Source organism: Chiloscyllium plagiosum, unplaced genomic scaffold, assembly GCF_037043375.1.
Source record: "Chiloscyllium plagiosum isolate Xiang-an unplaced genomic scaffold, Cpla_swu_hap1 HiC_scaffold_47, whole genome shotgun sequence".
NCBI lineage: Eukaryota > Metazoa > Chordata > Chondrichthyes > Orectolobiformes > Hemiscylliidae > Chiloscyllium > Chiloscyllium plagiosum.
In genome coordinates, this window is record NW_028270185.1 from 5551788 (window position 1) to 5576314 (window position 24527).

General features: G+C 42.7%; 1 protein-coding gene across 5 annotated transcripts in view; it reads left to right on the forward strand.

The window, feature by feature from the left end:
• Positions 1–24527, forward strand: part of sipa1l3 (signal-induced proliferation-associated 1 like 3) — a 246157-nt gene that overhangs the window by 182145 nt on the left and 39485 nt on the right. For all 5 annotated transcript variants that reach the window (XM_043680772.2, XM_087983905.1, XM_043680771.2 and 2 more), the window contains 3 exons: positions 10586–10719; positions 16491–16609; positions 18577–19019. In XM_043680772.2, the coding sequence (XP_043536707.2) occupies positions 10586–10719; positions 16491–16609; positions 18577–19019 (696 nt within the window). The remainder of the gene's footprint in view (positions 1–10585; positions 10720–16490; positions 16610–18576; positions 19020–24527) is intronic.

Genomic DNA, 24527 nt, shown 5'->3' on the forward strand with positions numbered 1-24527 from the left:
CTAGTTCTGGACTCCCCCACCCCAGGGAAAAGACTTTGTCTATTTATCCTATCCATGCCCCTCATAATTTTGTAAACCTCTATAAGGTCACTCCTCAGCCTCCGATGCTCCAGGGAAAACAGCCCCAGCTTGTTCAGCCTCTCCCTATAGCTCAAATCCTCCAACCCTGGCGACATCATTGTAAGTCTTTTCTGAACCCTTTCAAGTTTCGCAATATCTTTCCGATAGGAAGGAGACCAGAATTGCACGCAATATTCCAACAGTGGCCTAACCAATGTCCTGTACAGCCGCAACATGACCTCCCAACTCCAGTACTCAATACTCTGACCAACAAAGGAAAGCATACCAAATTTCTTCTTCACTAACCTATGTACCTGCGACTCCACTTTCAAGTAGCTGTGAACCTGCACTCCAAGGTCTCTTTGTTTAGCAACACTCCCTACGACCTTACCATTAAGTGTATAAGTCCTGCTAAGAATTGCTTTCCTAAAATGCAGCACCTTGCATTTATCTGAATTAAGCTCCAACTGCCACTTCTCAGCCCATTGGCCCATCTGATCAAGATCCTGTTGTAATCTGAGGTAACCTTCTTCGCTGTCCACTACACCTCCAATTTTGGTGTCATCTGCAAACTTACTAACTATACCTATTATGCTCACATCCAAATCATTTATGTAAATAACAAAAAGTAGAGGACCCAGCACTGATCCTTGTGGCACTCCACTGGTCACAGGCCTCCAGTCTGAAAAACAACCCTCCACCTCGACCCTCTGTCTTCTACCTTTGAACCAGTTCTGTATCCAAATGGCTAGTTCTCCCTGTATTCCCTGAGATCTAACCTTGCTCACCAGTCTCCCATGGGGAACCTTGTCGAGCACCTTACTGAAGTCCACATAGATCACATCTACCACTCTGCCCTCATCAATCCTCTTTGTTACTTCTTCAAAAAAACTGTCAAGTTTGTGAGACATGATTTCCCACGCACAAAGCCATGTTGACCATCCCTAATCAGTCCTTGCCTTTGCAAGTACATGTGCATCCTGTCCTTCAGGATTCCCTCCATCAACTTGCCCACCACTGAGGTCAGGCTCACTGGTCTGTAGTTCCCTGGCTTGTCCTTACCACCCTTCTTAAACAGAGACCAACTTCCAGTCTTCTGGCACTTCACCTGTGACTATTGATGATATACATATCTCAGCAAGAGGCCCAGCAATCACTTCACTAGCTTCCCACAGAGTTCATTTTAAGTGTACTGCTCACATGTCCACTTATCTGTCAGTTCCAGTAAATCTCAGTGCAAACTGGAGGAACAACCTATCATCATTGGACACGGTACTTTACAACCTTCTGGACTTAATATTGAGTTCAACATCTTCAAACTGGGAACCATCTCCCAATCCCTTTCTTTGTATCTTGTTACATTCTCTGTCACCATGTTCTCTCTCCTCTCTCCTCCCCACTCCAGTGGGACTGTCTATTCTTTCAAGTCTGATAGTTAGACCATTGTTCTGCCATTCTCACATTCCCATCACTTAATTTCAACTATCGACATCTCTTCTCCCCTGGCATTCAACCCCCTCGCCACAACCTCCAAACTGTAGCATAAATACAGTCCCCTCCTCACGTCACTTCAGCTCTGATGAAGAATCATCTAGGCTCAATGTTAGTTTGCTCTCCCTCTGTCGATGCTGTCTGACCTGCTGTGAACTCCAGTATTTGATTTCAACTTGAATTTGAACTTAGAATTGGATGGGCCATCATTGTAAAGTATTGCATGATGGAACAGCCTCAAAAGGCTGAATGATCTGCTCCTGTTTTGTAAGTTTTAATATCACAACGCAGCTTTAGTCTGTGTACATGCTATTGAAAGATGATCAGATTTGCTGGAAATGCACGATAGGAGGACTGGCAGCTGAAAATAAAAAGAAAATGAACGTTATGAACCTCGCTTCATCAGATTTCAAGATATAGCCTTGAGATGTTCCTGTGTTTCTTCTCAGACTGTGTATTTCCATTATTTTCTGATTTTTCAAATGCCATCTTGGAACTGTGCAGGTTGTATTTTAAAATGTGAAGGGCACCTCAGTCAGAATTGAACAGAATTGAGTCTGTAAAAATGTCCTCGCTTAAAGCTTTTGGGTGATTTCTGGACTTTGCTTTTTTTCCTTCCCCTTCTTCCATTGCTCTTGATTTAAGTGACAGTGTGATGCTTGAGTGTCACTTCAATTGACAGTTTTCTTTCTTTGTAATTGGAATATTGTGACCAGCTATATGATGGGAATGAAGTAGTTAATAAAGGTTTTCATTATTCTCTAGATACTATGAATCCACACAAGCTTGTTATAGCAAGTTATTGCAGATTTTATCAACCATTATTTGGAATTGTCACCCCTTTATTAAGATTTCATTTCCAGCCTTGCCTTATATATCTTACTCTCTGCTTTTATGACACAAATTGTTTGAAGTTCTCAACAGGTTAGCCAGCATTGTTGCAAAGGTGTAGACCCTTTGTAGAGTTCTGCTGGAAGTTCTACTTATGAATTAATGCCTATCTTTACAGCTATTGATGGATGTGCTGTCTGTGTTAAAACGTGTTTGCTTTCTAATTTAGAGTTTCAGCATTTACAATTTGAGTTTCAGTTCTGTACTGGCATAAAGCTACAGTGCAAAATATTAAATACCAGAGGTCAAAATGCTGGTTCAGCAAAGTTCAATCATACATGTTCCTTATCAGTTTTACTTCTAGTTCACACATTGAAAACTGCAACTGCACTGTTTACCACTGCCCCATTTTATACAACCGCTTCTTACTGAATTTTCTCCATATTAAATCATCCCTGGATTATCCTGAGGTCACAGGGATTTCCTGCCAGATGATAACCTAGCACGTTAATGGAAAAAATCCAATCATCTTGTTCCTGCCAGCAGAGCAGAGCCCTTTTTATAAATCAACGCCATAATTCCACATCGTTTCTGCTCCCAAGAAATGGAATCAAATGCAGCAGACACTGGCAGTGAGCTTAGTTTCTTGATTGCAACCGACCTACTTAAAACCCTTACCTGATGCCGTTCCTCTCATTCCATTCTCATCCTATTCCTATATGCCTGTCATAATACCCCATTCCATTATGGCATCTCACCCACCCTTCCTTCCTGCACCATCCTTATCCACCATTCCAACCCCTTCATAGCATTCACTGCTCCCACCACACCATCCATCCAATGCGTTTCATCCCACCCATTCTTTCACCTCCATTGCAGACTGCTTCATTTGGCGAGGTTGTCTTGCACCTGTGGGATAACTGCTGGTTAGTTGTGACATTTGCGAACTTTATTTAAAGTTTGCCCAACAATAGAGTTTTAAAGAGAAAAGGATTGGTAAAAATTGCTGTGGATGGCTTACAAGTCAGAAAGATAGGTATGTGGAATGGGAAACAAAGAAATGACTGGACAAAATTCATACTTTGCTTCTGTCTGCTCAAAGGAGGACATAAATAATGTATCAGAAATGATGGGGAATGTAGGGTTTAATGACCGTGAGGAACTGAAGCAACTCCAAGTTAGTAGAGAAATAGTGATTGTGCAATTGAAGGTTGATGAATCTTCCAGGTCTGATAATCTATATCCCAGAGGGCATTCAGGATATGGCATTAGAAATAATGGTTATCTTCTGAGATTTTATAGGTTCTGATTAGTTCCTACAGATTAGAGGGTAGCTAATATGACCCTACTATTTAAGAAGAGACAGAGAAAGAAAATGGATAACAATTAGACAATATTCGACTGACGCTGGTCGTGAGAAAATGTCAGTCCTTTATCAAGGATTTTAACACAAAGCACTTTGAAGACACTAGTAGAATTACACACAGTTATGGGCAGTCACAATTGACAAATTTACTGAAATTCTTTGAAGTTATAACTAATAGAGTTGGTCATAGGAGCCAGTGGATGTGGTATATTTGAACTTTCAGAAGGCTTTCGACAAACTCCTACTTAAAGCTAAATGTGTAAAATCCAAGTGCGTGGGAATGGGGATACTGTATTGAAATGGGTAGACAATTATTTAGCAGACAGGAAACAATGTCGGAATAAAGGAGTGTTTTTCTGAATGGCAGGCAGTTGAATACCACAGGGGTTTGTGCTAAGACCATAACTATTCTCAATATATGTTAATGACCTAGATGAGGGAACTAAATGTACTGTCTCTAAGATCTCAGATGACATACTGCTGGGTGGAAGAGTGAGCTGTGTGGGGGTTGCAGGGATGTTACAGTGTGGTTTGGCCTGGCTGAGTGGGTGGGCACATGCATGGGTAAGTATATTATAATATGGATAAATGTCAAGACCTTGACACCAGTCATTAAGTAAGTGTGCAGGTGCAGCAGACAGTAAAGAAGGTAAACTGTATGTTGGTCTTCATAGAGAGAGGGTTTGAGTACAGGAACACGGGTGTCTTACTGCGATTATAGTGTATCGATGAGATTACACCTGGAATGTTGAGTGCAGTTTTGCTCTCCTTCTCTGAGGAAGGATGTCCTTGCTATAGAAGGAATGCTGCAAAAGTTTACCAAATTAATTCCTGGAATTGGCATGAGAGATTGAGTTAGGATTATATTCACTGGAGTTTAGAAGAATGAGGGCGGGGGGGGGACGGGATTTGTAGATTAGTTTGCAAATTAATTTGCATGATGTTTATAAATTACGGAATTTATCAAATAGTGCATTTTTTTAAACAAATTAAGTAATGAGTGCTCTTTTAATTCTGACTAACCTATGCAGTCTTTGGATGTCTTTTTATTTTTTTTTTACAAAGTGCAAATTTAATTTAAAAGTTAAAGTTTGATTTCTTTCTTGGGAAGATGATGAACTTATAAGGGCACTGCATTGTATATCCTAGTAAAAGACCTAGATTGCACATTCATGAACAGAATGAGTAATAACACTTAGCAATTAGTTAATTCCTCTGTGGAAAGACTGAAACTGAGAATTATTGAAGCATTTCCTTCAGATGGTGATGCTACATGGTGTATTTGCATAGTTTAGGTAATGTCCATGAGGCAGTAGTGAATAATGAACAAGCCATAGAGTGAGGGAAGAATCGTAGTCAACCTATCGAATGAATATTGCAAGAATTGCTAGTACAAGTGGTTCTAAATAACTAGTACATTAAGGCTGGTCTTCTATTTTAAAAATTGTTGAAATTCAAGAAAAGAATTCAAAAGTTGCAGGTTGATTTATGCTCCAGGTGACATGACCTTGTTCACATTTGGCAGACTTTCTTTAGTTGTAAGGGAGGATATCAAAGTGTGAAGTTTGTGATTTGTTATGATACTGTTTGGGGCAGTGATACACAACCTCTCTTCCATCTAATATATTCAAAGCAGTGTTTATGGTAGTACAACTGAAACTATATCCAGAGTGTGAGGTGGTGAAACTATAAATATTTCAGCAGACATTTTATTATAAGTTGGAATTTCCAAGTCTCCACAACTTAAAATAGCTTTGTGGGCATTCATTTGCTAAACAAATTTTTAACACTGTTAACAGACCATGAAGCTATAGGGGCCAATTGCTGAGTTTAATGTTTGCATACAGTGAAATGCATTTACCACTGAGGCTTGAATCTTGGTTAATGCTATTTTGTCAAAATCCAATATATACAAAGCTCCCATGCAGCTCATTCCTAAAAGGACAAATAACGTATCCATTTAAAGCTGACCTCTTATGCCCAGATGTGTGCACAGATATTAAAATAACCTGTACAATTCCATCTGAACAATAACACGCAAGTAAGAATTGAGCTCAGGTTGGTGAAACTGTACACCATTGTTCCAGTGAAACTTCAACTTGGTGGAGTGCATGTGTTTGATGACGTACAATGAGACTGTCCTCTAGAGGAGACATTATTGTATGTATTCGGTTTTTATACCAGACAGTATTATCTCAGTTGAGTGTTCCACATAATGCTAAGACTTCTGTCTTGTCTGGTAACTGAAGTTTTCATTGAAATTGAGATGCCATCCTTTTTAGTTTTAGAATATCTTTACATTTTCAATTAGTTTAGTGGGTCTGTTCGAGAAGGTGCCAGAAAACATGCCATTTAATCGGGTTTGTTTGTTTTCTGTTCTGATTTGGAAGTGAAAAGTATGTGTGTTTTTAAAAAAATAATTGAATGGCAGTATGTAACAGTGATGTACTTAAGTACTGGGCAATAGGGTGGCATGAATACTCTTTAGAGTTACCAATCTTAGTCTTTGATTTCAGCTTCCAGTAAGTTTCCATCATTTTGTCAGCTTCTGTTACAGACTTCTATGAAGTCTTTATAGCCAGTGCTATCATTTTGAAGCCATTCATTGATGTCCTACAGGAAGTGTGCATAGTAAGGTCCTACACATAATAATGACATAATGACCAGATCATCCTCTTTTTTTTAATGAAAACAGGTGATGGATAGATGTTAGTCAGAATAACTGGGAGCTATTTGAAACAGTCTTGTGAACTATTTTGCATTGAACTTAAATCTCTGATAGGACCTGGGTTTAATGAGGGCTTTGCTAACAATAGAGCACTCCTGTCTGTGCATAGGTCTAATGGCGGAGCACTCCCTCCTCTCTGTGCGTAGGTCTAACGGTGGAGCACTCCCTCCTGTCTGTGCGTAGGTCTAACATTGGAGCACTCCCTCAGTTTGTGCTCAAGTCAGTGGGACTTAAATCCACAACCTTCTGACTCTGTGAGTGTGTTCACAACTGAGCTGTGCTAACACTGAAATTGGATGCCTGACTGTGGCCTTGTTAGGTACTAACTATGTCAACAAAGCTGCTGTTCTTGTAGATCTAAAGTAGTAAAGTGTTAGAATGTCCGCTGAATCTTAAGAGAAAACATGAGCTCAAGTTTCAATTTTAGACATGTCACTCACGATTCAGTTTTCACTTGGATTGTTAGAAGATTTCTATGAACAGAACTGTCATTGCATCTGTAACTGTGAAATCATTGCAGGCTAGTACCTTGTCTTTGCATACCAGTGATTTATATAGTCCTAGAGTTCTGCAGCAGAAGACACATCACTTCGATGTTAGTCAGAAGCAGCCATCTAACTTGTCTAATCTCATTTTCCAGCACTTGGCCCATAGCCTTACAGGGTTTCTGCCTCTACCACTGTTACAGGCAGTGAGTTTCAGAATCCCACTGGGTTATAACTGTCTCCTCACATCCCTCTAAACTTCCTTTTCCTTAAATCAATGCCGCCAGTCATAGCCTCTGTCAAGGAGTTAAAAATCACACAACACCAGAGCGCTGCTCCTTCATCAGGTGGTTGTCAACCTGAAGGAGCAGTGTTCCGAAAGCTAATGCTTCCAAATAAACCTGTTGGACTATAACCTGGTGTTGTGATTTTTAACTTTGTCCACCCCAGTCCAACCCCAGCATCTCCAAATCTGTCAAGGAGAAAACTTTCTTCCTGCTTGTGTAAGATATTGACGACTTCTTCAAATTTACATTTCAGATAATTGAGTCATGCAATTGACTGGTAATGCAATATTTAAATCCTCATGTAGATGCACAGAAACCTTCTGCAGATTACTTCCTTTTAATTGGGCTGTTCATTCAGTTTGGTCTTTGGATGCTGTTCAGCACTTATGGCAGCTTGCAACCAACCATTATCAATTGGAACTTTTCAAACATCAAACTGGCTTTTCAAGTAACAACAGAACTATTAATGCTGTATTGCATGACTGATTTCTGATTTGCTTTTGTTTATCCAACTGTGCAGCAATACCAATAAATGTGAATAAATCAATTGGGCATCTGAGCTAAAAATGTAAAATGTTTGTGGGTGGCTGCAATTTCAGGCAATTTTTACCATCAGGTTATGGTAGAAGAAACCACAACCCTTTGTGACATAATGATATTCATGATCATGAAGGGCCTTGACAGGAAATGGTACTACTAATCAACTCCTTCATAGATTCATTGTGAAACACAAGGTGGCCACTCAGTCCACCAAATCCATCCTGGCTCTCTGTCACATAATAAATCCCAATTCCTCTACCCTCTGTGAAATGTTGAGATTTTATTAGAGAACAGCTTAGACAGCACCAGACAGCTGGTTGATTTAACTTGTTGCTGAGCAAGAGTATTCTTCAGGAAATAGGTGAAAGTAGGGTGCTTGTGAACTAGATTTATATGTTGAAATCTGCCTGTCAATTTATTGGTGCCAAAATGGTTTTGGTGAAGCATTGTGGAACATTAAAAGGAGTTCTAATGAGCTCCCAGTGTCCAACAATACTTTGAAATTCCTCTGGTTTCTCGCCCATTGAACATTATTCATCTGGCTCTGTCCACTTGGAAGTTTTCTTTAAAGGATTTTGGACTTTAGTGTCATGGAGTGGCTGTCCCACTCTCGTTCTGCTATGCCCCTCCAATATGGAGATGTGCCAATCAGCTGGTCTGTTGGTGGAGCAGTTGTTGCAGTAGAAAGTCAATGCGATCAAATACACTAGCATCTGTCAGGAATTGCACACTATTCTGCCAGATCTATTCTCCTGAATATATCCTGCAACTTGTTAGCTGTGAATTCGTACTGGTTGAGTGCGTGTTGAAACGATGTCTCTATATCTGCTGGCAAGGGTTCCATCTCCATGCCCTGTGAATGTAGGGTATTGACACAATCTGACCAGCACAAGTGTGGAGGCATTACACTTCATCTGCCTTCAAGCCATGTTAGCAGCATAATTTCTGTCCCTCTGGAATTACACACACTCTGGATGAAAAAGTGTTCTGTTCTCTGAAACTTCCAAATCTTCAATTTAAAATTTTGCAAACAAAAACTGACCTGGTCCAACATTAAATGCCAATTATATAGACTTTTGACCTGTGTTTACTGAACAAACAGTTAAAAGGGAAGGTTATGGTTTTCTTGTGAAGTCAACTCTGTAAAAGGAGAGCTGCCTTGTGTTAAATGGTCATAAAGGTGAGATCATAGCAGTACTATGTAAAAGTCATATGACTTGTCAACACATGAGTGGTGCCAGAAAAAATAAAATCCTCCTGCTCATCTTATTTAACATGATAACTTGAATTCCAATCTCTGTACGCAGATAAGTACAGTTTGCCTTTAAACAAGGCATGTTGTGGAAGCAGAGTTAACATCGGAGATTGTTAACCTCTGATCAGACTCTCCTGACACTGCGCAGACGCTGCCAGGCCTGATGAGTGATTCGTGTTTTTTTATGTCCGGTTTCCGGGACCTGCAGAATTTTACCTATGCACGGAAATATAAAGAGTAGCCTCTTGCTTTGTGTGAAACTTGATTAAAAATTAAACCTGAAACAAATTTTTTAAAAACTGAAAATTCACAGCATCTGCAGTTCATGCTGTGAACGAGAACCTTCATCTATCCTTGATCTTGAACACAGGCTCTATTTTGGAAAAACTGATATTTCTGTAACTTCAAAAGACCAATTGTACAGAGCAGTGGGGCATTCCACTTGCAGTCAAGTTGAGACATAAAGAAAAGAAAACCGACACTGGTCACATCTTTAAAAATTCTTTCACAGGATGTAGGAGACACTGATTCGACCAGTACTTACTGTCTGTCCCTACTGCCTTTGAGAGGCTTGTAAGTTGGCACTTTACACCACTGTTGCCCGTGATGTGGGTACACCACAGTGCCCTTAGGAAGAGAATTCTGGGATTTTGACCCAGTGATACTGAAGGAATTTCCAAGTCAGGATGGTGCATGACTTGGAGGGGAACTTGTAGGTCATGGTATTCCTATGAATCTGCCTGTGTCCTTCTAGATGATGGAGATTGTAGGTTTGGAAGGTGCTGTGTAAGGATCCCTGATGAGTTCCTGATGTGCATCACTGATGAACAGTGTTACTTCCAGTACAGTATGCAAATGTCAGTTTCAGACCTGCATTAAAGGATCTGACACCAAGCCATCATAGTTGATGCATGACCGGTAGAGATGAGGAATAGAGATTATGATGGGGATTTTTAAAAGTGTAAGTTACCCCTCAGAAACAACAGTTTCGTGATCATAAAAGACTCTATGTAAATGGATCAATGGTAGATTTCTTGTTTTGATAGCTTATCTCTGATCGCTGATATTTAACAAGGCTTGCTAAGAATGAATTGTTACAAAGTGGAAAAGTAGAACTATAAAGATGGCTGCTACCAAAGATGAATTGACTTAATTTTTCTGCTGAGAGGATTTTAAAGGTTATAGATATTGCTAGTTAAATTTGAGAGTCTGCTTCCAGTTTTGATGCCATATCCTCCTAATCAAAAGGATGATCTCATTCTGCAGGCAGGATTTATGTAGAGAAGCTGGGGTTGCTGTTGAAGATGTGAAACCTTCCTGTTAGATTTGTTTTATGTATAACTCTTAATGCAAACAGCACCTTAGACTGTATTTAATTTAAGACTATTGCTGCAAACATCAGTTCTTTTCAATGACCAATTTTGTTGTTAACTAAAACTAAGGTTATGTAAAAACTAATGCTCCATGTTTATTTCGCAGCGCCTTTATATTTATGCTTTTGATCCTCAACTGCAGCATGTTCTATGCTCGTTTCACTAACAGGTTTGGAGGAGGTGCAGGCCAACGTTCAGTTGTGCCTTATGAGCATCACAACAGAGATGATGTGATGTCAAGTGGTGATTCCTTATCTGGAGGATTAACCAGCCAGGACAGCACAATTGAGCGAAATAAGAATGGTAATGATTTATAGTCGCTGTTACAGACGTTTTACTTGTCTACTGCCTGTCTCTTGTTTTTGGGACAGGTGCTAATGTTTCTTTAATTTTCTCCCCCCCCACCTGATGTGTGCAAGAGAGAGTTCCCTGGGCACTAGCAACCCTGTGTTCTTTTCCCATTGCCAGATGAAGTGCCACCCCATTGATTTAATTATTGCTGTCATGTAGGACAGTTTGAACCCATTTGCGTTAATTTGTCTGTTTATTATGGGCAAATCAATTCCTCATTAGATAATTGGCTATTCTTCAGTCAAACTTGAATTTTCTTTCAAAAAGCAAACAGAACAACATAAGTAATTATTTTGTAACAGAAAGCCACTTCCACTGTTGTTTCACCTCAAACCTGAATTTAAATTAGATTTGTAGCATAGCTTTTTGCTACTTTTGTTCTGTAATAAGCTGGCGTGAATACAATAGCCTCAACTCCTCGCACGTTAATCCAAGGTCATATCTATATTTTTAATCAATTTTTTCAAAGTGTTATTGCCATTTCCTGGAGCAAATGGGACTTGAACCTCAGCCTTCTAGCTTGGGGAAAGCCACTACCACTGCACCACAGACACCCTAAAGATGCTGTTTTTGTTCCTAATTCTGGTACTGGTCTGTGTTCGAGGTATGGAATTTTTTTAACCAACCTGTTCATTCACATTATGACACATGTCTGGGGCAGGTAGAGCTTGAACCCGAACTTTATGGCCCAGAGTAGGGGCATTACAACAGCATAAGGTACAAGGCTATATAGGCTGTGTTTTTAAGATAAGATGTTGGGAGTTGTGCATCGTGCTATGGTTGGGGATAGAGTGCTTTCACTGCTGCTGCAGAGACTGAAAGTTCCACATTCATAGCATGTTTTATGGCCTTTGCTTCTTCCAACTCACTTGTAATCTCAGCTGAGTAGGTTGTGAAGAGAGAAAAGCAAATAATGTACCTATCTGACTCTTACAGTTTTACACTTAGATGTGCTTTTATTGCAAGGCAATATCCCCAGTTTCAAACAAAACACTTCTAAATTTGTTTTCAATATTGACAGTTCTGCCTGAATGACCATTACATAAAGTCACAGGGTTCTAAATAGGACACTTAAAAGGTGTGTGGATTGGGGCCATTATCCTCCATACACAGGAGAAGCCCATAGTTGAAAGGGAGTGTAGAATCAGTTGCAAATGCCAGGCAGCCCTTCAAAGACTCCATTCTGAAGTGCGCTATAATTGTGAGATACTGCAGAGATAGGCTCGCTCAGTCTGTTAACAGCAGCTTTTGCTGAAAATATCATACTGTTGGAATCTTTTCACTGCTCAGGTTTGAATTAGCAATTGCAAGTGAATTTTGTCTTAGTTGTTTCATTTCTAAGCCCTCCTCTCTTCACCCTGTCACTATTTTTACTTGAAGCGAGCATTGTAAAGTAGATGTGAGGAAGGATTTGTTTTGTACTGGATTACAACTCTTCAGGGTTTAATTAAAGAATAATATCTGACCAGCACAGCTGTGTTTATACTGGTAGTGGTTGCAGAACATAAGTGGTCCTTTTGTTGAAACTTTATTGCTGGAACAGCACAGCAGGTCAGGCAGCATCCAGGGAACAGGAGATTCGACGTTTCGGGCACAGGCCCTTCTTCAGGAATGAGCAGAGAGTGTTCAGCAGGAGAAGATAAAAGGTAGGGAGGAGGGACTTGGAGGAGGGGCGTTGGAAATGTGATAGGTGGAAAGAGGTCAAGGTGAGGGTGATAGGTCGGAGTAGGGTGGAGGCGGAGAGGTCAAGAAGAAGACTGCAGGTCAGGAAGGCGGTGCCGGGCTGGAAGGATCCGGCTGAGACAAGGTGGGGGGAGGGGGGATGAAGAAACTGGTGAAGTCCAAGTTCATCCCCTGTGGTTGGAGGGTTCCCAGTCGGAAGATAAGACGCTCCTCCTCCGACCGTCGGGTTGTTGTGGTTTGGCGGTGGATGAGTCCAATGACCTGCATATCCTCGGTGGAGTGGGAGGGGGAGTTGAAATGCTGTGCCACAGGTTGGTTGGGTTGGTTCGTCCGGGTGGCCCAGAGGTGCTCCCTGAATCGCTCCGCAAGTAGGCGGCCTGTCTCCCCAATATAGAGGAGGCCACACCGGCTGCAGCGGATGCAGTAGATGATGTGGGTGGAGGTGCAGGTGAATCTGTGGCGGATATGGAAGTTTCCCTTGGGGCCTTGGAGAGAAGTGAGGGGGGAGGTGTGGGCGCAAGTGTTGCACCTCCTGCGGTTGCAAGGGAAGGTGCCGGGAGTGGTGGTTGGGTCGGTGGGGGGTGTGGATCTGACAAGGGAGTCGCGGAGGGAGTGGTCTCTACGGAAAGCTGATAGGGGAGGGGAGGGAAATATATCCTTGGTGCTGGGGTCTGTTTGGAGGTGGCGGAAGTGACGGCGGATGATGCGCTGTACATGGAGATTGGTGGGGTGGTAGGTGAGGACCAGTGGGGTTCTGTCCTGGTGGCGGTTGGAGGGGCGGGGCTCAAGGGCGGAGGAGCGGGAAGTGGAGGAGATGCGGTGGAGGGCACCGTCGACCACGTCGGGGGGGAAATTGCGGTCCTTGAAGAAGGAGGCCATCTGTGTTGTACGTATTTTGAACTGGTCCTCCTGGGAGCAGATGCGGCGGAGACGAAGGAATTGGGAGAATGGGATGGCGTTTTTACAGGGGGCAGGATGGGAGGAGGTGTAGTCCAGGTAGCTGTGGGAGTCGGTAGGTTTGTAGTAGATGTCCGTGTTGATTCGGTCGCCTGAGATAGAAACAGAAAGGTCTAGGAAGGGGAGGGAGGAGTCCGAGACTGTCCAGGTGAATTTGAGGTCGGGGTGGAAGGTGTTGGTGTAGTGGATGAACTGTTCAACCTCCTCGTGGGAGCACGAGGTAGCGCCGATACAGTCATCAATGTAGCGAAGAAAAAGATGGGGGGTGGGGCCAGTGTAGTTGCGGAAGATGGATTGTTCCACATACCCTACAAAGAGGCAGGCATAGCTGGGGCCCATGCGGGTGCCCATGGCTACTCCTTTTGTTTGGAGAAAGTGGGAGGATTGGAAAGAAAAGTTGTTCAGGGTGAGGACCAGTTCGGTCAGTCGAAGGAGGGTGTCGGTGGAAGGGTACTGGGTGGTACGGCGGGAAAGGAAGAAGCGGAGTGCTTTGAGTCCTTCGTGATGGGGGATGGAGGTGTACAGGGACTGGATGTCCATGGTGAAGATGAGGCGTTGGGGACCGGGGAAGCGGAAATCCTGGAGGAGGTGGAGGGCGTGGGTGGTGTCACGAACGTAGGTGGGGAGTTCTTGGACTAATGGGGACAGGACCGTGTCGAGGTATGCCGAGATGAGTTCGGTTGGGCAGGAGCAGGCTGAGACGATGGGTCGTCCGGGGCAGTCAGGTTTGTGGATTTTGGGCAGGAGGTAGAAACGGGCGGTTCGGGGTTGTGGGACTATGAGGTTGGAGGCGGTGGATGGGAGGTCCCCTGAGGTGATGAGGTTATGGACGGTCTGGGAGATGATGGTTTGGTGGTGGGGGGTGGGGTCATGGTCAAGGGGACGGTAGGAGGAGGTATCTGCGAGCTGGCGTTTGGCCTCAGCGGTGTAAAGGTCAGTGCGCCAAACTACTACTGCGCCTCCCTTGTCAGCTGGTTTGATGGTGAGGTTGGGGTTGGAACGGAGGGAGTGGAGGGCTGCGCGTTCCGAGGGTGAGAGGTTGGAGTGGGTGGGGGGAGTGTGGGAGTTCAGGTAGCGGTTAATATCGCGGCGGCAGTTTGCTATGAAGAGGTCGAGGGCAGGTAGGAGGCCAGCACGGGGTGTCCAGGTGGACGGGGTGTGTTGGAGGTGGGAGAAGGGGTCGTCAGAGGGTGGGCGAGAGTCTTGGTTGAAGAAGAAGGCACGGAGGCGAAGACGGCGGAAGAATTGTTCGGTGTCACTCCGTGTATTGAATTCATTGACCCGAGAACGTGTGGGAACGAAGGTGAGACCCCTCCTGAGGACTGATCTTTCATCCTCAGAGAGGGGCAAGTCTGGAGGGATGGTGAACACACGGCAGGGCGGGGAGCTAGGACCTGGTGTGGGACTGGAGCTGGATGTGGGGGCGGGGTTAGGCCTGGGGGCGGGGACAGAGGTCGGCTTGGGGGCGGAGTTGGACATGGTGATAGAGACCGGCGGGGGGGCGGGGTTAGTCGCGGTGACGGAACTCGGCCGGGGGGCGGAGTTAGGCGCGGTGACGGAACGCGGCGTGGGGGCGGGGTTAGGCGCGGTGACGGAACTCGGCCGGGGGGCGGAGTTAGGCGTGGTGGCGGAACGCGGCTTGGGGGCGGGGTTAGGCGCGGTGACGGAACTCGGCCGGGGGGCGGAGTTAGGCGTGGTGGCGGAACGCGGCGGGGGGGCGGGGTCAGGCGTGGTGACGGAACGCGGCGGGGGGGCGGAGACACATGCGGCGATGTGGTCCAAACGTAGATTGCTGACGTCACTGTCAGCTCTTAATGACTCATATACTGTGCTGACGTGGTCAACCCCAGCCTGAGAGGTAGAGAGAGCACCACAGTTAAGTCTAGTAGCCCAAGGATTAGAGGAAAGAAATTTGGTCAGATGTGTGCGAGCATTGGGTGAGAACATAGGAAGAAATATAGGCCATTCAGCCCCTTAAGCCTGCTCTACCATTCAGTGGCTGATTTATCAATCTACTCCATTTAGCTCTACTTCGCTCCATGTAACTGGTTTTAAAATAAATCTCCATCCCAGGCGTGGAAATGATTATGACCCAAACTCCTTCAGGAAGACTATTTCGGGCTTCCATTGGCCTTGGCATGAGAATGTGAAATCAGAAAGCATTCTTAATGATCTAGCTTCCATGTTAAAAAGGTGCCACCCCCCCCCCCCCCCCCCCCGGCTTGTTTGTAGGCTTTCACACTAGAGACTATGTTTAATTCTGTGTCTATCCTGTTGCATTCCGGTAAACATTTTAAATATGTTGGTTTAGATTCAGCATCAGCCTACAGAGTCAAGAGCGATAAAACAGAATTATTCATCCTCCTAAATTAGCTTTAAAACCCAATCTTATTCTGGTGAATCTGCTGTGTACCCTCTCCAAGGTCAACGCATCTTTCCTGCAGTTGGTACCCAAAGCGGGAATGATTATCCAGAAGAGAATATTTTTGAGTTTGAAGGGGTGTCATTAACTCCTCCTTTGACTAATAATCACTTGATAGTCAGCATATAGAACAGTTTTAGGTGCAGGTATCATATTACTCTGTTTATGATTTAGCTGCTATCACATTAACTTGACCTCCACTGCTCCTTGCTCCATAGGTGTTGTGCTATACTGTACAATACATTAAATGAACCAAAAACTGCAATCAGAGCATAAATTTGATTTACCTTATTGCAATTTTCCAGAAAAGTACTGATCAAGAACATGTAGAAGTGAAGCATCACTTTCTCTTTTAATTTCCAGTCGTCTGCAAGGTCTTCCACAGTTTAAAAAGCCTGCCCAGGCTCTCAAAGTTACCGCACTACATGTTATACCAGTAGCAGTGAGGCAAGAGCTTAGTGAAGTCTATGCACAATCAAGGAGGATAGGAGAAAAAGATATTTTGCCAAAAAAAAATGAACAATGTAATACATTCACCACTTGTGTCCTGTGCTAAGATACTTCTGTGCAGCCTTCTGGAGTTGAAATTAATCTGTCTTTGCAAGCTATTTGTATTAATAAAGGGTTATTGTAATTTAAAAATGTAACTCTTCAATTTCAGATCCTGTGTGGCACGTGCCTACTGCGCCCAAAGTTTATTCACCTTCCGGAAACAATATCAATAAGCGTCTCGCTAGACAAGAGCTAGCAGGCAAGGATTCCCCCAACAGGCATTCCAAAGTAAGCAACTGCATGTATCCTGAAAGCTATTGCTTGCTAGCATGTCCTGCCAAACCCATCGCTACTGTCAATTACATTAAAGTATAGCAAGTTTTCTTTACAGAATTTCTATTACAGAAAGAATGCTATTTCTCAAGATCAAGATGTCTAGTTGATAGCACACTCAATCAAAAGGTCATGGGATCAAGTCCCACACCAGGGACTTGGGTGCTTGGCACAAGATCTAGGTTGACATCCAGTGCATTACTGAGGGAGTGCTGCTCTGTCTGAGGTGCCATCTTTCAGATGAACTGTTGAACCAGGTATCTACTTGCCCCTTCAAAGATTCCACAGTCAATACTTCGAAGAAAAGGTTAAGGATCCCTTATATCATGATCAAGAATTAGCTTTTAAGGAATCGTAGAATTATACAGCACAGAAACAGTCCCTTCGGTCCAACCAGTTCATGCCGAACATCATCCCAAACTAAACTAGCCCCAACTGCCTGCCCCTGGCACATATCCCTCTAAATCTTTCCTATTCACGTACTTATCCAAATGTCTTTTAAACATTGTGGTTATACCCACATCCTCCACTTTGTCAAGTTCATTCCACACACACATCACCCATTTTTCCAAAAAAAAAAGGAATTTGCCCCTCATGTCTTTTTTTAAATCTCTCTCCTCTCACCTTAAATATGCCCCATTGTCTTGAAATCTCCCATCCTAGGGAAATGACCCCTACCATTAACCCTTTCTATACCCTTCATGATTTTATAAACTTCTATAAGGTCATCTCTTAACCTCTTACACTCCAGTGAAAAAAGTCTAGTATCTCAAACCAGAGGATCTGATTATGATGTTACGTTGTTAATGGGAGTTGCTGCATAAATTAACTCTCATTTCCTACATTACAACAGTGACTGTGCTTCAAAAGTATTTTGTTAGCTTAAAGTTCTTAAGACATCTTGATTTTGTGAAGGGCTCTGTATATCCATGCTCGCCAAACCTCCTAAAAGCAATGATTCTACAGCACCCTACAAGGTAACATTGACTCTCCACCCCTTGCTTTGCCCAGGCTTGTTTGTTACCCTTTGTTTCATTGTTCTGGCAGGGCTGGTTTTGTTGCCTTACCTTAGTTACCCTTAAACTGAAAAGGCTTTCAGAGCCAGAAGGCAGTTAAGAATTCATCACATAGCTGTGGGTCTGGAGTCACATGTAAACCAGACCAGGTAAGGACAGCAGATTTCATTCCCTAAAGGACATTGTGAAAATCCATCTGGTTCACAATTAAGTTATTAATGGTCACCTTTAAACTAGCTTTTAATTCCAGATTTTCTTTACTGAATTCAAATTTCACCAGCTACTGCGGTGAGATTCAAGCCAACCTGTGCCTGTGGAATGTTATCCCAGTATTTGAATACCTCCCCTTAGTAATATAGTGACTGTGGAATGGCTGTTAGGGTTTGGAGGGGCACTAATAATTCTACTTTTCACCAATAACTGATAGTGGTCAGCATTTAGAATGATGTAATATTGCTAGATATAGGAGCTACTTGTAATACCTTTTATGACTGGCTAAGCTGAAATCATATTAGTTCAAACCATGCACCGCCTTGCTCTTTTGTTCCATAGTGTATTTAACCAAGTACAACTTGCAATCGATTAGAGTCTGAGTAATGTAACTTTAGATTTGTATGTACTTATAATTTTCCCCAGAACTACATTCACCCCATTTGAAGGATTTGTGGGAAAGATTCATTATCATCCTTTTTAAGCTCCTGGAGTTGTGGTCTGTTTCTATGCTTTGCAGCTAGTTATTCTAACCCACTCACTACAGTGTGTGGAAAATTGCAGCAGGAGAGTGGAGAACCAACAGTCTCTGACCCTTGTCTGGAATAATTCTCTGGGCTGTCTATGTTGAGCCTTCTCAAAGGGCACTGCATAGTCTGCAGCTGTGATTCTAATATTGTGTCTGCTGCTTAACAGGGGGATGCCCACTACTCAAGCCAGTCAAGTAGCAATACTCTGTCCAGCAATGCCTCCAGCGGCCACAGTGATGAAAGATGGTTTGACAATATGGAGCATATGGAGGTTGACCTTGAGACCTCTGCGAAAGGAGCATCCAGTGACAGCGGCATTGACACCACCCTCCATGCCTCCAGTCCATTTGCTTCAGGTGCAGTAACAGCTAAATCTGCAAGGCCAGCACCACGGAGAGAGAAACCCCAGAAACCAATGCAGACCTCGGCCACCTACAGTGGACTGCAGGAGTACAACAACCGGGTATTCGACCGGACACCACCTCACCTGGAGAGGAGGAGGGACTCCTCACCAACACTCAGTGCCAATGGCCAAAATAAAGGATATAAAATAAAAACCTGTGGTCCTTCGAATAACACCAGCTTCAGTAACGAAAACATGCATCTGAGGTAAAATGAGTCATCTATATAACCCAATCTTTAGAAGTAAGAAAGATGTCAAATGCTGGAGTGTGAGTGAAAATGCAGCCTGGAGGCTGAGCAGAAGGTTCAGAGGTCAGGTCTCAGCTTTGCTGAGTCTGCTGTTCACTTAAGGATTCTGCACGTGGCCTTGGTCTGAGGAGAGAGTAGGGACTTTCATTTCTAATCACTTTCTAATTATATCCCTCTTATGTAGGTATCAAGCATGTCTGTGATCTCTTTCACAGTCAAGTAGCCTGTGTTTGCGCACACACTACAGAAAGTGACAGCTTGTGTAACCTGTAGGTGAGGAATCTTTATTAGATACTTGGCTTAGGTGAGTTGTAGAAGGCATAAGGGCATCCTGGGTGCTCACTGAGAACATTGTTCCATGCCCTGTGGAAGGCATGGGCCTGCATGATCGTTCTTAGAGTGGACATACAAGTCAGAAAACTATCATTGATCTTAAACAGTCAGCTGAGAGTAATATCAAAATGACAGCCCTGTAAATACTGTTTTTAAACTCAGCTGTTCAAAGGGTGCTCCTCTGCTGTGGTCACTATGCACTCTGATGTAGCACTGAACAGGAATGTGTTTTCTTTAAACATGTTTCCCTTTTTGGCAATTATGGCCGTTAGGTGGCTGCATGTCCTTTTAAAGCTGGAGGATATGGGCAGCAGTGTTTCGACTTCGTGATGGGGGTAGAATTTGCAATGTGATTTGCCCAGTGCATGTTTTGTGAAGAATACTCAATAATGGAATCTTACAGCAATTTAATCAAAAACTGTGAGCACTCATGTGTGACCTCAAACTATTGTTTGGACCACAGATATAAAGTTACTAGTGGTGTACTGCAAGGATCTGTTTTAGAGTCACTGCTGTTGGTCATTTTTCTAAATGACCTGGATGAGGCCGTAGAAGGATGGGTTAGTAAATGTGTGGATGACACTAAGATCAGTGGAGTTTTGGACAGTTTAGGAGGATGTTGCAGCTTACAGAGAGACATAGATAAGCTGCAGAGCTGGGTTGAGAGGTGGCAAATGGAGTTCAGTGTGGAAAAGTGTGAGGTGATTCACTTTGGACGGAGTAACAGGAATACAGAGTACTGGTCTCTAATGGTAAGATTCTTGGTAGTGTGAATGAGCAAAGAGATCTTGGTGTCCAGGTACATAGATCCCTGAAAGTTGTCACCCAGGTTGATAGGGCTGTTAAGAAGGCATACGGTGTGTTCGCTTTTATTGGTAGAAGGATTAAGTTTTGGAACTATGAGGTCATATTGCAGCTGTACAAAACTCTGTTGTGGCCACACTTGGAGTATTGCATAAAGTTCTGTTAACTGCAGTATAGGAAGGATGTGGAAGCATTGGAAAGGGCACAGAAGAGATTTACTAGGATGTTGCCTGCTATGGAGGGAAGGTCTTCTGAGGAAACGCAGAGGGACTTGAGGCTGTTATTGTTGAAGAAGGTTGAGGGGTTACTTAATAGAGACATACAAGATAATCAGAGGGTTAGATAGAGTGGACAGTGAGAGCCTTTTTCCTCAGACGGTGATGGCTAGCACGAGGTGACACAGCTTTAAATTGAGGGGTGATAGATACAGGACAAATATCAGAGGTAGTTTCTTTACTCAGAGTAGTCAGCCCTGCCTGCAACAGTAGTAGACTCACCAACTTTAAGAGCATTTAAATGGTCGTTGAATAAAAATATGGATAATAATGGAATAGTGTAAGTTAGATGGGGTTCAGATTAGTTTCACAGGTCGGCGCAACATCAAGGGCTGAAGGGTCTGTACAATGCTGTCATGTTCGATGTTCAAAATGGCTCCCATTGAACTCTATGATTTGAAGCCATGAAATGGTATTATTCCAATGGAGTTTTTCTTGGTGTCAGCAGATGTTAGGATGTGTGCTGAACAGAGTTCTTTTTTTATTGTTATTACTTGTCCTTTCTTGTAAACATTCTAGGTAAGTCCAGCATTTGTTATCCATTCAGAACTTCCCTTGAAGGTGTATTTTGTTTGCTATAATCTTTCTATTGAAATTTTGCCAATTTAGTCAGTAGTTAATTGTTGATGCATATTCATTTATAAGGCAGACAGCCTTTCATTTATATAATGTATTTCGTGACTTCAAATGTCCCAAAGCATTTTCCAAACAACAAAGAGTCATACAGCATGGAACCAGACCCTTCAGTCCAACCAGTCCATGTTCCCAAACTGAACTTGTCTCACCTGCCTACGTTTGACCTATATCCCTCCAAATATTTCTTACTCATATACTTATCTAAATGTCTTTTAAATGTTGTAACTGTACCTGCGTCCACCACTTTCTCTGGTAGTTCATTTCACACATGTGTGAATAAAAAAAGTTGCCCCTCATGTCCTTTTTAAATCTTTCTCCTCTCACTTTAAAAGTATGTAATCTAGTTTTGAGCTCTTCCACCCGAGGGAAAAGATCCTTGTCATAAACTTATCAATGCCCCTCATGATTTTATAAACCTCAAAAAGGCAATGATCCCAGCCTATCAAGCCTATCCTCAAGGCAAGCATTGCATGATGAATTGAAAATCACAGTCCACCAAATGCTATACTGTGAAGACTATATTCTTATTCCTATTTTTGATTGTGGGCTGAATTAAAAAGGACTGTTTTAAAATTGTGCAAGAATTGCTACAGTTTAGTAAAAGCAAGTTACTGAACCTCATTGGAAGTTGTCTTTACACTGCTGCATTGACCAAACGCAATGGAGTAGACTTGTTTGTTTGTGTGAATCTAAACAGGGGCATAGTGGATGTATTTGGTAAAATATGGCTGGCAACAAATAACACATTGGGTTGTGGAGTTGTGACCAGTTGTAGATGACAAAGGCATCAGCCTGACAACTATCTGACTTGTCCCTTGAGTAACTGAACAGCTTGTGGGTGTGCATGCTACTGGCAGAGGTCTAGAGACTTCTGCACGTGGGGATGCTTTGTCTATCTTGCCAGTATAATATATTATATTATAACATACGAGAGCCTGTTTATTTTCCCTCACCAGTCATTGTAAGCAGTAGTCTTTTAACTATTAACTAAGAGACTTTGCATTTAAAGTACCAATTGCCTGTGAGCTTCCTACAAATAAGTGAAAAGAGACTTAACACAAAATCCTGGCAAACAAAAGGATAATCTCAATGAATGCTGTGGACTGAGGCGGTTGAACTGCTTCCCCAGTTTTCTCCCCCTCTGCTCATAACTAACTTTTTAATCTTTATATATTTGGGGGAGAGCAGGGGAAGGGGATGTTTAGAAGCAGATTTATGTCAGCAGTTCATAGTGTTAGCTGTGTTTAAAATAATTTTTTTGTTTGCAAAAAAGATTGCTACTTGTTCAGTATAGAATCAATCTCTCTCTCTGTTAACCTGGGTCTATCCGCAGGTAACAGGGGACTCTGCGTATTTTGATTACTTCTTTTTAACTTTTATGATGACTCCAGGAATGGGCAGGGCCTGATATCTAATGTATTACCCAAGTGAGCTGTCCCCAATAATATTAGAACTCACTTTCAAGTGCAAAACAATGGGGATGAAGAGTTACTTGTGAAAGACGTGGTGGTGGTGGTAGTGTGCAGCTTTTGTTTTATTTTCTGGGGTTGCTGTTTTACTTCCTAATTGTTACTATAAACCTGAGGGGAGAAAGAAGTTCAAGGCTTCCCCCAGTGACAGTTGCTCCTCCCAGGTCCCTAGTACACAATGGTGCAGAGCCCGAGGCTTGGACCCTGAAACTAAGCGCTATTGCTGTGGCCACAGCCACCTGAGTGTCTGCACTGCTCACAGCTGCCAACACTACCCGCCGCCTCACCCACTCCATTCCTCCTCTCCACTGGTAAAGTGGCATAATTTCTGTTCTTTTTCTATTCTTGGTCCTATCAGTGAGTGGCCAGAATTCATTCCTTCCTCCTAATCTAGTTTTACTCTCCTCCTCCTGATCAGAGGAAATGGACTGTGCCACAATTACCTGAGTACCCAGATGCAATGTCCACCCTTGCCCACCACAGGGATGAAAGGTAGAGGAATGTCTGGGATGCAGGCAGTACCTGATGGTGATGATAATGCACTCTTGGAATGCATCACAGATGCCAGCAACACACAAAACACTAAAATGGTGATGCAAAACAGGCCCCAAACAACAAACAATGTTAAAATACAAAAATGTTAAGAAATGGTTTCAAAAAAAAAGATGTGCATTAGCCAAATTCTTTTACAGGATAGATGGTTGCACCATTGCCAATGAATGAACTGTTCCAGTGCTATTGCTATAAGTTGAATCCCTTCAAGTTATTTATTAACACTGAAACTTCATCCAGGAATTCCCTGGAGGAAGTTGGGGAGGAGCACCATCTAGATTTTGTTCTGATGAATTACCATCGACAGAATAATTTCTAGGTTGAAGACATGATAAAAATGCAGACTTTCTCTCTGGATTCTGTATAAAGTGGGCAGAGTAAATGAGTTGCGATTACACAGCTGTAACATTGTTGTTTGGGCTTGACTTTGATCCTACAGTTATCTTTGAAATCTGCCTTTGGGAATAACCTGATAGTGGAACAGTTTCAATTCATTTTAGTCACCTCTGGCTTTAAAGACCAATGTACACTCCTCTGGTGAATTTAGTGTGAAGCTGAAACCACTTCACAATGATGCTAAAGTTGCTATACAAAATACCCTGTAGTGTTGGCAGAAGGGGAGAAACTAATGTGTTAATTCCAGTGGATTTCTGCTCTAGTGAATAGCACATTGGGTCTTAATGTACAAAGCTGGAATGCCTCAGGGTATTTCAGAGAGGGAGGGATTTTTTTTTAGGTGGAAAAATGTCTGAACTCTTCAAAGTTTATTAATCTGCTTTGGTGTTTCTGCATGAACTGTCATAAGAGATCAATTGAAAAGACCTCCCTTGTTGTGTAACGCCGAGTGTGCTGTACACTTTTAATGCATTTGACAGCAGCTTTGAGCTCAGCTCTCCACTCTGAAATGAAGTGAAAGTTGCCCAACTATCTTCAAAACTTGCAGAAGATTTTTTTAAAACCGTTGTTACCAACAATAATCCATGATCAGGTATAGGATTTGCAGTGCCTTGTACTTCATTGTGATTTAACAACAATCTGTCAGCTGTTGAGTCACGTTGCAGGGATGTCCTCTTTCAACAACGTTGAAAACTTCAGAGGAACTATGTTAGCACTCAGAAAGAATGTGTAAGCATGTAGAGGATTTGAAAACTAAACCAAAATGACAGGAATATTTACTTGAAACTGATTTTGTCAAATTATTTTTCAAATAAAAGAGGCCTATTAGAGATACTGAACTCTGAAACCTGCATGGGAACCAAGTCTATTTGATATCCAAATCATCACAGGCTGTGGGAAGGCTTTAGAACTGTGGCCAACTGTTGTTGAAGAACATTTCTCACATAAAGGGTAATCCACCCAGGCACAGCATCAATGCTTTGGAACTGTTCCTTTGGCTG